The sequence below is a fragment of the Scardinius erythrophthalmus genome (assembly GCF_964197995.2).
Source record: "Scardinius erythrophthalmus genome assembly, chromosome: 6".
In the NCBI taxonomy this organism is placed as follows: Eukaryota; Metazoa; Chordata; class Actinopteri; order Cypriniformes; family Leuciscidae; genus Scardinius; species Scardinius erythrophthalmus.
Genome location: NC_138226.1, coordinates 25,234,237 through 25,249,555, shown reverse-complemented (window position 1 = coordinate 25,249,555; position 15,319 = coordinate 25,234,237). Strand labels below are relative to the sequence as shown.

Here is a 15,319-nt window from a genome sequence, read left to right as displayed (position 1 = left end):
TAAGGAGGACGTTCTTCACAGTTATGGAGTTTTGATAGACTCTCAAGAGAAGTTTGGATTTTTGAAAATGTATTTTGTGAGAAAAGTGCATTGTATTTTATTTTGTTTGATCATATATTAAGATTGCAACGCTTATTAAGATTAAAACAGGACATCAGAGGACCACAGCCTCTACAAGAGGAAATGAGATGCCAGTTTAATTAAGAGTGACACTCTTCTCATCCTCAACATTGATTTGTTGTGTTTTAAGCTCTGTGAGCCGTGCGGATGTAAGGATGGTCTTTGGGCTTTGAGAATGGGTTTGTTTCAGTCTGTCCGTGTGTGAATGGAGCTGAGCGAGTGGAGAGCCTGATGTCGGAGCTGCTGCTGCTGGCCTGTGCGCTCCTCTCCTGGATCATCACCTGCCAGTCTGGACCATGGAGACCATGCACAGGTCAGACCTACTCGCTGATTTCACATTTGCAGCTAGAAACAGACACATTCTAGCAGCATTTGATTGAAGAATAATCAGTGGGAATCATTTAAAATGAGCTTTTTCAGTGGGAATCAGATTTGATTTGGGAAAAAGTCCAGTCTCAGTCACAACTTGTCCTAGTTGTTAAAGACACTATCTGAGTCATGTTATTCTTAGTAATTATTGCAGACTTTCTACTGAATTGCCATTTGATTATGGGCTTTATGTTCAGTAAACCATTTCGGAAAAATAATTAAAGGCAGATGTTCGTGATCATTCAGAAGAATGAAAAATCCAGACACGAATGTCAATCAGTTGTAATTGTCACATTACTATATTGTCAGAAGTCAGCCTGTTTTTGGTTTATTTACTCGGTCAGGGTAAGCCGCTCTGAATATCTCAGTTTCCAGGGGAATCAGGTGTATAAGAAGACACAGATTAGATGTGGTTGCCAGGTGCTGATGTAAACCACTCTATGAAAACCTCTGGTGTTGCACAGTGGTTTCATCTGAAAGACGTCATGCACCATAGAATGATAATTAGGGAGCAATTCCATACCATGTATATCTGCTCACTGTTTGTAGCAACTGTTGCTTGAATTAAATGTCTTCACTTGTTAGTGACACTGTGAAAATAGGACACTGTCTTGCATGCTTTTATTTGAATAAACTCTTTGAGAACATAAAGGGGCTTATAATAGATTGTTTCCCACTGGGCAAACTAAGTCTGCTAACATGTTGATGCAGATCTATTAACAGATCTATATTTAAATAGAATTATGATGTTATTTTATCCCACTGAATATGCTGAAGAATAATAAATGCCAAAGATTTTGACCGGTTTTCGCACAAACTGACTTAAGCTGTGATCCTGTTTGTCCTAAAAATTCTTCAAGCGGAACATCATGCAGAATTTTAATTAATATAGAAGTAAGAGTTATGAGAGTCATATACCTATATACACGTTTTATTATGAAGCATTACAGGCCCATTGAATCTCGGGTGTAGTCTACCAGAACACAGCTGTATATGTGAATGTGAGATATTTAGTTTGCTCTCCAAAATGTGTTTTTTGCTTTGCTGAAGTCTTTGAAATATGATCCATAAAGTGTTCTTCACTCTAACCATTTCCCTCTTTGATGCATTAAAGTGGGTCAAAACAAAACAAGAACACTTGCCCTTTGAATGTTTCATTTATAGTATTAAATTACTATTTAATACTATATATTTACAAATTTTAAGAAATTATTGTATTGCATGAATATTCCTGTGCAAAGCTGATTTTCAGCATCATCTTCAGTGTCACATGATCCTTCAGAAATCATTTTAATATGCTGATTTGCTGCTCAAGAAACATTTCTTATTATTGTCAATGTTGAAAACAGTTGCGCTGCTTAATATTTTTGTGGAAACATGATACATTTTTGTTCACGATTCTTTGATGAATGAACAGTTCAAAAGAACAGCATTTATTTGAAATAGAAATCTTTTGTAACATTATACATTTGTTTACTGTGACTTTTTTTCAGCAAGGATGCTTTAAAAAGGCAAGCAAGGAAAGTGCTATATACTGTAAATGCGTCATTCATTCATTAAATTGATCAAAAGTATTATTTAAAAAAAATCTTTAAAACAATTTAGTGAGTCCGGCAGAGTATATCTATCCAATATGTGGTTTACCTTAATTTATCTTTAAATCCCATGAGATGTGACTCTTTCATTGAGTGGTTTCATATAATTTTGCTGTCATCAAAGTGTCATAAAAGTCAATTTTTTTCAATATTCATGGCTTTGTCTTAAAATTCTGTTACATATAGTGATTTTCTTACGTTTTGTATGACAAATTCAGTTTTTAAAGTTTATTCAACTATTTAACATGAAAAAAGTTGAGAAAAGTTGAGATAACTCAAACAGGTAAGTTGACAAAACTCAAAAATGTCCTGCAGCTGGTTGCCTTAAACTTTTAAGTTTTCTCAACTTTTTTTTTTTTTTACAGTGACTGATCAGGGGATTACTGAAGTCTTCATTTGCCATAAAGCCATTATTATGTGGCTCTCTAGAATACTAGAATATCAACTAGATATAATTGATATAATATAATAAAATATACAGTGCTATGCATAAGTTTAGACACCCATGCTAAAGTTGACTAAAAAGAGGAATAAAAAATCATCTTTTGGAAATTAAACTTAATGCCTTAATTAAAAAAATTAGGAAAAATCCAACCTTTAAGGACACCAATTTTCTTTGTGAATGAATAATGTATCGTAAGTAATATAGGGTATATAGGGTAAATACAGGGTGCGTAAGTCTGGACACCCCTATGTTAAATTCCCATAGAGCCAGGCAGATTTTTATTTTTAAAGGCCAGTTACTTCATGGATCCAGGATACTATGCATCCTGATAAAGTTCCCTTGGCCTTTGGAATTAAAATAGCCCCACATCATCACATAGCCTTCACCATACCTAGAGATTGGCATGGTTTTATTTCAGTTAGCCTAATAGCTAGTTTGATTTGCATTGAGAGATGATCTTATGGAAAGTACTCCATGCCAATCTCTAGGTATGGTGAAGGCTATCTGATGATGTGGGGCTATTTTAATTCCAAAAGCCAAGAGAACTTTATCAGGATGCATAGTATCCTGGATCCATGAAGTAACTGGCCTTTAAAAATAAAAATCTGCCTGCCTCTATGGGAATTTAACATAGGGGTGTCCAGACTTATGCATCCTGTATTTTAAGGAAGAACATTTATTTATTTACGATACATTATTCATTCACAAAGAAAATTGGTGTCCTTAAAGGTTGGATTTTTCCTAATTTTTTTAATTAAGGTATTAAGTTCAATTTCCAAAAGACGATTTTTTATTCCTCTTTTTAGTCAACTTTAGCATGGGTGTCTAAACTTATGCATAGCACTGTATAATATTAGAATAATTGTCTCAAATTGTATAGTTGTATTGCCTGTAGTCTCTCTCTGTACAGTCTATCTTCTCACATGATTCAGCTCAAAACCATATTTCATTCCCATTTAATTATTTATTTGGTATTTTATTGCAGCTGACAGTACATAATTCCTTACATATAAAGCAAACAGTATAAAACATGCACATGTTTATGATGAATTTATGTGAATTTCTTTTACAGATCTGTTACAACTGGACTTGCTGTCTCGGGTGCTTCCTGGGACCGCCACGGCGCAAGACGGGATACATATAGTCCAGTCCAGAGGTTCTCGAGGATTCCAGTTTTCTGGATCTCCACAGCTGTTCAGTTTCCCTGCATCTCAGCTCTTCGTTAATTGTAACTTCTTTCCCGCCGAGTTCTCCATCGTCGTCACATTGAAAATCCCACAAATTACTCCTGAGGTGAGAACAAAAAAAGATTAAGATATTGTATAGCTTGAGTTTGAAAACATCAAAGATTCTTCAGAAGCCTTTTCCTTTAGAATATGTTTTAGTGATAGTGATAGCGATCACTGTTTACTCTTTGATGTGCAGAAGAGTGAATACATCTTCACGCTGTTGGACGGAGATTCAGATGAGCTGCTCCTCGGCCTGCGGCTTTCCCAAAACAATCTTCACTTCCTGCAGAAGGGCCATGGTCGCAAGAAGCGCACCACTTTCAAGGCAGTAGGACTGGACGACAACCGTTGGCACACTGTGATCTTGGCAGTGACGGGACACTACACAATTCTCACTGTAGACTGTGGCAGACCCCTCGAACTGTAAGACTCTTTGGGAATACTGTAGATGTCAGGTTGTATCATTTTAAATGATATATGATCCAAAATGGCAATGAAATCTGTGTTTATGTGTTGAAATCTAACATTTAGTTGCATAAACTTATAAATGATTCTGTTTGGTCTCAAACAGAGTGCTTGAAAGCCCCTTCACCGATGATCTCGATACAACTGGTTCCACATTCTTCATTGCCAGCAGACGGAGATGGAATGGCTTATTTTCTGTACGTATCTCATTTCACTGCTCTTTATTATTTTATTAAGATTTTAAATATACTTAGAAGTCTAAATGTAATGGTTCATTCCACTGTTGACAGGGTTTGATTCGGCAGCTAGTTCTGTTACCTGGTTCAGATGCTACCTCACGAATATGTCCCTCATCCGAGCCCCGGCTGTCTGCACTCTCTGTTCCTCAGGCTCTCTTACACCTGCCAATCCAACCATCATCCACTGACCTTCCTCTTCACCCTTATGGTGAGACTGCTAAAAACATCAACACTACTATCATCGGCTGCATGTCAATATGCATTCTAATCACTAAAAGTATGTACTTCGCTGGTGATGGAAAATTACATATTTTGAGTATGTAGAAAGAACGGACATACTATCATATTTCATCAAGTCTTTGCTCAGTAGCTTGAAGATGACTAACGACTAAATGTAAGCTAATCTTGAACAGATACGGGTAGTATAGTTGGTTTATAATGTCCACTATGTACTGTCTTGAAGTCCTACAGGAATGCGGTGTGTTTTAGCTGTAAACACAGGTCTGTGATTGTATGGGGATGTGAGTAACTCTATCTCACAGGTCTGTTACTGATCCGCTGACATTGACTGACAGCCTTGTGCTTTGAGTTTCTCTCTGGCTCAGATGAAGTGCTGGTGTTTGAAAGCAGGGTGTAGTTGTGCAAAGATCACTGTTATACTGCATACTGTGGGCCTGTTGAGAGACATGTCACAGGGCAGTGAGAGGCCATGTTTGCTTTATTTCCCCTTATGTAATGTAGTCTACAGATAGATTTATGCTGGAATATCTATCTATCTATCTATCTATCTATCTATCTATCTATCTATCTATCTATCTATCTATCTATCTATCTATCTATCTATCTATCTATCTATCTATCTATCTATCTATCTATCTATCTATCTATCTATCTATCTATCTATCTATCTATCTATCTATCTATCTATCTATCTATCTATCTATCTATCTATCTATCTATCTATCTATCTATCTATCTATCTATCTATCTATCTATCTATCTATCTATCTATCTATCTATATGAAGAGTAGATGCAAAAGCCTCTAAGCGCCATCTGAAATTTTCTTCTAGAATGATCATTTTTATCAAACTTGTATATTTAAATTCAGTAATTTCCCTTAAATGACAATGAAAATTACCTATTAATTGTCATTTAAGTGAAATTACTGAACTTAAATATACGAGCTTGATAAAAATGATCATTCTATAAGAAAATTTCAGATGGCACTTAGAGGTTTTTGCATCTGAACTCTTCATATATATATATATATATATATATATATATATATATATATATATATATATATATATATATATATATATATATATATATATATATATATATAGACTACATGTCAGTAACGAGGGAGCTGAAGAGATGACAGGCGAGAAACAAATCTAAAGAAGATCTAGAGAATCATCTGTTTTATTAAATAAACATTAACATAACCGAGAACCAGTAAACCCAAGGAACACGAAGAACCAAGGAACATAGGCAACAGCCATCTACAACTTACAGCAAACAACGACTGACAAAAACAAGGGAAACACAAGGGCTATACACAGGGGATAATAAACTATCAAAACACACCTGGGAACAATAAGACTATTCTACAGGGAAGACTACAAAAGACTACATACAGTACATGGCACTAGAAACGGGAAGTACAACAAAAGTCCTGACAAGACACAAGGAACATATAGTGTAACAATCACCTTATCAGGCCTACTATTTATTGGATATTACAGTTTTTCTCAGTCGCGTTGGTGCATTTCTCATAACACTATTTACATTTGCACAACAGTTAATGCAGTTCTCAAAACAATTAGTGCAAACTGCAAAACCTAGTTGATAACCTGCAAAAGCGTGTCACTTGCTCAAAATGGATAGCCCATTCCTCAAAAGCAAGTATTTATGTCAATGAAAGTGTCACTGTCATCAAAATAAAAAGTCCTGACACCATTGTCTATGAACAAGATAGTCAAATGGCTTAGTCATGTTTTCATTACGACAGTTTACTCTGTAAATGTTTTCCAATGATAAAAGTCAGATCTTGGTGACACTGCCTGAAAATGCTCAATACAGCACTAAATACTATTTGCACAGCCATTTGAAAAGATACAGTAAAGTTAAACATTACTGTATTTATGAGGTAACTGAGTACAAGACACTGAATATGTATGTTTCACATTTTTACTGCATATGCTCTTTGCAATTCTAATTTGTTCACAGCATTGTGCAAAAGAAAAAATACACCATTATTTACAACAAACATAAACTCCCTTTGGGTAGAGCTGTGCACAACTGTACACAATATTGCAGTAGGCCTATATACTGTATTGGAACTGAACATACAACATACATAGGACTGTAATCATTCATGCACATCCAGACGTTCCTCTCTGTCTGGTCACATAATTTACAGTAATCTACATCACAGCGAATATCATCTCTTGCTCAATTGCAAATTGTTCAATTTAGGAGACTTTTGCAGGATTTTTTTTTTTTTTTTAATTACAGATTTTGACAACTAGTTCAAAATTTTTGTATGTAATGACTCAAGCAATGAAATGAGGACTATTAGTTTTATATAGAATGACTATTTAGCATTCACAAGTATAGTTAATTTTGACTGACATGACATAAGCAAATGATAATGTTATAAAACAGCAGAGAGTTGTATGAAAGCAATTGATGCATGTCCAAAAGCATTTGCAATTTGTTGGAAGGAATGAGAAACTGCTACTATGATGTGCACAAGTGACTAAATGTTGTGGAGGTTGAACTAACTGTTGTGCAAATGTAAATAGTGATGTGAGAAATGCACCAAAGCGACTGAGAAAAACTGTAAAACTGTTTTTTTTTTTTTTTTTTTTTTTTTATTTATTTTGACTACAGATTATATATTGCAATCATATAATATAAAACTAACTAGAAGGATAGGCTAATTCATCTAAAAATGACATAAATGGTGAAAACTAAGCTCCCTATACCATCCATCTGTGGAAGGTGTTAATATATTTGTCATCGACATTATTTATTCAGATGATATAATTTCTTAAACTGAACATCTCTGTTTATTTTGCACAGAGGCAGAGGTTCGAGTGACTGCGGGTGTGAGTCCTCCCTGTGGACACTCTGAGGAGGGACAGCTGTGGTTCAGCACGCTGAAGAAAGGACTGTTTCTCTGTGATGGCATTGTGTGGCTCACTATGCTGCAAGGTGATTTTCTAACTGCAGTTTGTAGCAGTACAGCTACTATTTATAGTTTGAAATAGGTATTTTCAGTCTTTATGATTTATTATTATTATTAGGTATTGAATTTTTTTAATGGGGCAGTCATTGCTTAGTGGTTAGAGAGTCAGACTTGTACACGAAGGTTGCGGGTTCGATTCTCAATAAAGGAAATGACTGAGGTTCCCTTGAGCAAGGCACCTAACCCCCAATCGCTCCACGGGTGCCGGAGTGAATGGCTGTCCACTGCTCCACGGTTTGCAATGTGTTTGTGTGTGTGTGTTCACCACTCACTACTCCTAAGGTGTGTGAACTAACTTGGATGGGTTAAATGCAGAGGACAAATTCCGAGTCATGTCACTTTCACTTTTCACTGTATGGTATCTGACTATCACATTGCATCTCTGCAGTGAAAGAGAAGCTGGATTACGTGGAGGATCACCAGGATTTATTCACCAGTTCTGAGACATTTGACATCGAAGTTTTCCACATCCCTTCTGTAGGGCTTTTCATTGCGACCGCCAACCGTGATTCCAACCTCGGTTCAGGAATATACAAATGGACAGATGGGAAGTTTGAACGATATCAAAACATCAGCACGTACGATGCACAAGCATGGCAATACTTCACAGTGGGCAAAAAGGTGTGTGTGGACTTTATGCTACCAACAGAATGTGATCCCAGCTAACACAAATATGTTCTGAGAGCTTTTACCTAACATTCCCATTTAGTTATGTAATTTTAGTTATGTTAGTTAATGTTTTTGGTTATAAAAACATTAAGGGAACATTCCATTGTATCATTCTTCAAACATTATAGGAATGTTTCCTTTGAATTTTCATGTTCTCTGAACATTCTGAAACAAGTAGTAACATTTAAATAAGTAGACAAAAAGTTTTTTCGAGAACATTATTAAATAGCAGATCAATTTGAATGAACATTCTATAAACGTTACTGGAAGAATATTTGTTCATAACTTAGAAAGAACCTTGCCAGAGCATTCTGAGAATGTTCCCTTTTAGCTGGGTTATTGCTTTTATACAACAGTCAAATAAGCAAATATTGAGTAACTTGCATTTTAGAAAAAAAAAATATATTGCTGGACCGGTTACTTTGTCTATTTTTGCTCCGCCAACAAAAACAGTCCCAAATTAATTCACAGCACAATCAACCGTCCTCAAACAACATAGTAGTGTTCTGAATGAATAAGTGTTTTTACACGAGTCGGTTAAGTGAATGATTCAATGACTCGTGTGTTTTAATTGGTTTAGTAAATGATTCACTCATTAAAATGAAAGAAATAGTGAAAAATCCCCAACACTAATACACAGTCTGACAGTATATATCTGAAACAAACATACACAAGAGGAGTGATACAAACAGTTAGTGCTGTTGGACTGATATATAACATTTGAGGACTGGAACTAATGTGATATTGATTATGCTGTCAATTGGAACAGCTGCTAACACTATCAAAAGATGGAGCGGTGTACTGAACGTCTGAATGGGGTGCATCCCCAGCTGTTCTTTACACATTAGAGTGATTTTTGATGTGGTTTTGAAGTGGGAGAAGGGATGGAGACCTGGCTCTCAAGTTTTAATGTTGTAAATAACATGTGCATAATAACAGAAATTAATTTTGTCTGATGCTTTATCCAAAATTTACAGCCGACACCTCCTGCTTCTCTTCACCGTAACCTACTGCATAATTACAGTCAAGAGTTGGAAAAGCCGTATGGGACTCTGTTCATACCTGCAGTGCAATTAACCATATGTTTTTCTTCTTGAAAGTCGAAGATAATATGATTCATATTAAATTTAAAGTGAGATAGAGGGAGGAAGCCTTTGTAATTGCACCAGTGACCAGTTATTAAAAGATAAATCAATGCACCATTAAACTGAATTTTTGAGGTAGAGGCAATTCATTAAAATACTCCCATCAGCACAGCCCTTTTCCTCTGTCTTTGAAATCCAGCCTGGATAATTAAAGGCTTTTGAAGATGCAGAAACTACCGAAAATTATGAAGTGCAAAACTCATTACAATTTAATTTTGTTTTTCATCACAGTACCCTTTAACTAACTGAAGCTACCGCTATGATTTCTTACCACCATTTTCCTGTAACAGAAGTTCCTGGTTGTTGCTAACTGCAGAAGTAAGGATGCAGGGGACCAGGAGCAGTCGGTCATATATAAATGGAGCTCAAGGAAGCTGAAATTCATTCACTATCAGACTCTGAACACACACAGCGCACGTGACTGGGAGGCTTTCAACATTCAAGACGAAACTTTCCTCGCCGTGGCCAATCATAGGCAAGGTAATGTTTATCGGAACAGCTCAATGCATGTCTGTCATCTCATGTGGCACTGCTGTTGTCCTGTGTAACTCCACAGCTTTTGTCTGTTGAACAATAACGGGAGGAAGTGCATTTATAAGATTTCTAAAAGAAGGTTAAAATCGAATTCCATACAAATCTCATACAAATCTGTGGTCTTTGAGGTACACAGTCTGAATAAAAAGACCACCAAGGAGATCTTTTTAAGGCTAAAAGGTCTCCTTGTTTGTGGTTCACTTTGATTCTGCATTTAATTTCTATTTGCTTATGAGTGTGTGTTCATCCGTTCGTGTGAAGTTCTTACGTGTGCCTCTGGCATTGATCAAAGCGGAAACACAAGCATAAAAGTAACCTTTCATAGCACTTTATAACCATACAGGCCCCATCTATACACCTGCATCTGTTGGAATACATCCAAACTGAGCCATGCCAGTCCATGTGGATTTCTGTGTTACAATGGGCTATATGACTGAAGATTTTTTTTTATGTTTTTTTTTTTGTTTTGTTTTTTTGTCCAAAGGGGAGAGAAACCATAATATTGACAGTGTAATCTACAAGTGGAACCCAGTTACCCAGTTATTTGAGGTCAATCAGACAATCCCGACCGCTGGTGCTTATGATTGGGAGTTTTTCACCATCGGCCCATATTACTTCCTAGTAGTCGCAAATACCTTCAATGGAAGATCAACAGTCATTGATTCTACAATCTATATCTGGCTGGGAGGGATGTTTCAGCCTTATCAGTCCATTACAGTGAGTGAAATTATGTTAGTGTATATTCTCATGATCATGATCACAATTTTTAAAAAAAGGGCACATACTGTCCACATTCACAAACCTTTTCCTGATTGACAAACTTCAAAAGTTTGAGGTCGGTAAGATTTTTTATGTTTTTGAAAGTCTCTTTTTTATAAAATTTTAAGAAGCTCATAAACATTTATAATATTAATATATATTTTGAGCAGCAAATCAGCATATTAGAATGATTTCTGAATGATCATGTGACACTGAAGACTGGAGTAATGATGCTAAAAAATCAGCTTTGCATCACATAAATAAATGACATTTTCAGAGAGTACATAACAGATTTAAACAGAAAAAGGTTCATTTACATTGCAATAATATTTCACATTGTATTACTGTTTTTACTAAGTTTTTGATCAAATTAATGCAGCCTTGGTGAGCGTAAGAGACTTATTTCTTTTTTAATCTTATTGTCCCCAAACTTTTGAATGATTGTGTATAGTGTATGTTTGGGACATGATTAGCATTACAAAGAATTCTGGGGTTTGCCATTTAATTCTCTCATTGTCCTTTCAGACATTTGGGGCAATAGACTGGGAGATGTTCCAGATTGAAAACAGGGTGTTCCTGGCTGTTGCCAACAGTCAGATGCTAACGGAAGAAGGCAAGATTCAGTACTCCATCAACTCCACCATCTATGAGCTCAGCATGGCATCTCAGACCTTCATCAAGTTTCAGGATATTGAAACGAACAGGTGAATTGTGAACTGGCCTTCATAAGAAAAAAAAAACTTACTTTCTAGCTGTCACATTTTTATTTAAGAGACACTTTGTTGTCTGGATCTTTCAGTGCTTTGGACTGGGAGTATTTTACTGTGGGAGATGACAAGTTCCTGGTGGTTGCCAACTCCTACGATGGAACCTCATACTCTCTTAACAGTGTTATATACAGGTACAGCTCTCATCCAGTATACACTAAAATAACAGTGTCCATTTACACCAAGTGCAAATAGCCCGCCTTGTTGGCAAAGGCTATTTACAGTTACTCCGTCCATCGTTGTCTGATCGAGCCAGTCAAAATTACAAAAGACATCCCGCTGATAACAGGAGCAATGATGTGTAGAGTAAGATGGGTGTCGTCGGCTTTTTCATTTTCAGTAAGGGTTAGTGTGTTTTTAATAAATAAGAAATACAATCATATGCACTGAATATGTTGTTATTATTGCATACTGTTTTATTGTACAGTATACTACAATACACTGAGGTGCAAATAGTATCTCCCACTATTTGCGCGTAGTATAAATAGCAGAATCTTACACTTAGTGCAAAGAAAATAGGTTTTGTTGTTGTCTTAAAAAGGGAATAGATAAAATGAAGCTGAGAAAAATGACAACTTTCATGTAATTTTCACTTCCAATTCACAACGGAACACAAAAAGAGTTACAAACAACTGTAGGTCTGCAGACCCCATTTAAGATGCCAAGAGTCATAGACATTTCTTAAAAGACATTAAAATATGCAATATATTATTTCAAAATGTCATTCTCAAAGTCTTTAATTTGTACTAAAGTTTCATTATAAAAAATAGTCAAAAGAAACAACCTCTTATATCATATTTGGTTGATTTGGATGATTCTACAGAGAATAAACTAATGTAAATGTCTTTCTGTCAGACGTGGTTATAGATGCAAAGGCTAAGGTTTCCTAAACATATAGTCCTGCACCAAACAGCCCGATTGCAATTCTGTTTGTTACCACTTGTGTGCCTTAAATTACACACTGTAGCTTTAAAGGAGAACTCCTGTCAATTTTAACATTGAGCTCATTTTTTTGTAAATTTGGAGTGCTGTCAATACAGAGAACAACGACAAAAATCGGTGTTGCCTACACCGTGTTATCCTCTTTTTAAAATTTGCACCCTGTTGACTTAAATGGGGCAAGTTTTAAACCTGCTTTTAGCCTCTTAACATCCTTGATGTGTCATTACAAGTGCCCATTACGAAGTCCACAGTAGTCGATTGTCGAGTTCACGCGCATAGGTTTAGTTACCTATGATCACGCGCGTGAACTCGACAATCGACTACTGTGGACTTCGACCGAAAACAGGAAGAAAATACAGGTATGTGCGCTGGCTGAAATAACATCATTTTTATTAATATCTTTCACATCTGCTGCAGTCAGATTCACCCGTGATCACTGAAGGAATCACTCACATGGCTGGGCACTTGTAATGACACATCAAGGATGTTAAGAGGCTAAAAGCAGGTTTAAAACTTGCCCCATTGAAGTCAACAGGGTGCAAATTTTTAAAAGAGGATAACACGGTGTAGGCAACACCGATTTTTGTCGTTGTTCTCTGTATTGACAGCACTCCAAATTTACAAATAAATGAGCTCAATGTTAAAATTGACCGGAGTTCTCCTTTAAAGGGGCGGTATAATGCCCCTTTTACGAGTATGTGTATGTGTGTGTGAAGTTTTAGCTCAAAATACCCCACAGATCATTTTTTATAGCATGTTAAAATTGTCCCTTTTTGAGGGTGAGCAAAAACTGGGTTAGTTGCGATAGTCTTTTCTTTCCTATTGTGGCACATATCAAAAGGCTTGTTCGATCGCACATGACATCACAGTACATCAGGCGTTAATGCTTCTCATTTACTTTGAATGGGTGACGTCATGCATTGCCGAACTGAATTGTGGGTTCCATTGCATCGCGTCACTGGCGATGCTTGCAGCAGAAGTTGACAAATTTTCAACTTTTCAATCGCCAATGCAGGCGTCAGCCAATCAGATCGCCTTATGCAAATACCCTAGCGTAGATGCTTGCCAATTTCGTTCATGCAACACCGGAATGTAATGTGATTGGCTGTTGTCACTATGACGGTTGCATCAGCACCAAGCTTCAGACACGCCCTCCGTCAAACATTGACGCCGACGACCCGTGTGAATCTAACGTAAATTGAAATGGGTTATCGAACAAGAAAATTTTTTGGGCGGGGCTTGATTTTGTCCAACGGGAATTGATTGAATGGTTGTGGTTTGGTACTGCTGTGATGTCACAAGTTGTCTCACCTTTACGCCAGTAGACACATCATCAGAGAGGAGAAGATACTAGTATAAGTAGTAAATACTGCAATATTACATGAAAAAAATAATCATCATAAGAGTAAATTAATGATATGACAATGCAATGCATTCTTGAAAATGTTTTAATAACTTCATAACTGTGTATTTTGCAGGTGGCAGGGTTATGAGGGCTTTGTCCCTGTGCACAGACTCCGCACCAATGGCTGCAGAGACTGGGAATTTTTTAACACAACCGATGGCTCCTACCTCATCTACTCCAGTGCTAGAGCTGCTCTCTCTAAAGTCCTTAAATTAAGGACCATATAGAGACACTGGACATATGGACTGTATATGGGACAGATCTGCTGGGAGTGAGACTAGATGACCGAAACGATAACTCAGATCATTAACTGGAAACAAATGAACCCCTAAAATGAGACATACAAAACTTGAATCCAAAATCGAAATCCACTTAATGTCTTGAAACCCGCTGAAGGATGAATCTCCACACTAACACTCAAATCAGTCCACTGACCTCCTGAACGACAACAGCACTACAAGATGTTCCCAACATGCAAAATAACATATTTCTGAAGACACAAACCTGCACTTACTTGCACACACTTCATCAACATGCTTTGTTGATTAAAATGTCATTATGTCCTTTGGTTATGCATCATTACTCTGCACATGAAGGCAGCTAACTATTCTACTACCACAATTTATGAACGACTGGAAAAATAGCTTTTATCTGCCATCAAAGACACTATCTAACTGTACTGTACTGTTTGTAAGCTACTGATTTACACTGTTTTATTAGAAGGCCTTTACATAAAAAAGTGAAGTATGTTCAAGTATATGCAATTAATAAATAAAATCTTCATAATATTTATAATAGATAAATAATAATGAAAAATACACGGACTATTTTCTTTTTCTATTACAACTATAACTTATTTTAGAACTTAATTGTGTTGTTGGTCATCTTATGAACAATGTGTTATCTGTTTTGTTTTGATTCTCTGTCATAATTATAAACCAGCTGTGCCATTTAAGCTATTATATTGATATATTAGTGACTATGATTATTAGTCATTTACTGATGTTCCAGCACAGCATCATTTTGGTTGAATTAAACATTTTTTATTTTAATTGTAGTACGTTTTTCGCCTTTTGAGTTTGTAATGAACTGCAGGCCATATTCATCTTGTCTTGGAAGCAAAGGCTGAAGGGGAAATGATTGTCAAATCAAAATAATTTGTCTTGTGCTACAATACATTGATGTGTTGTTGGTATAGTTTATTGACCACATGTGTTTATTTATTGTGTTATTCGATATTTCTGAGTGGAAAGTCTTTAGAAGATGTTTAAATCTACAATAATGTTAAGGGGATGACATAAATGACCTATGTCACAATGAATTACACAAAAATGGAGAGGCCTCTCACTGCAGAGGTAATGGGTGGAGCATGACATGCA

At 36.2% G+C, this 15,319-nt stretch overlaps 1 protein-coding gene across 1 annotated transcript; it reads left to right on the top strand.

Moving 5' to 3' along the window:
• Positions 1 to 351: 351 nt before the first annotated feature.
• On the top strand, positions 352 to 14,167 carry tspearb (thrombospondin-type laminin G domain and EAR repeats b; the record flags this gene model as incomplete). The annotated part of the gene is made up of 12 exons (XM_081368128.1): positions 352 to 433; positions 3,602 to 3,822; positions 3,955 to 4,181; positions 4,330 to 4,420; positions 4,514 to 4,670; positions 7,554 to 7,685; positions 8,108 to 8,340; positions 9,824 to 10,013; positions 10,552 to 10,784; positions 11,352 to 11,530; positions 11,626 to 11,727; positions 14,014 to 14,167. The coding sequence occupies 12 exons, from the start codon at positions 352 to 354 to the stop codon at positions 14,165 to 14,167; spliced, it is 2,001 nt and encodes a 666-aa protein (XP_081224254.1).
• Between the last annotated feature and the right edge of the window lie 1,152 nt (positions 14,168 to 15,319).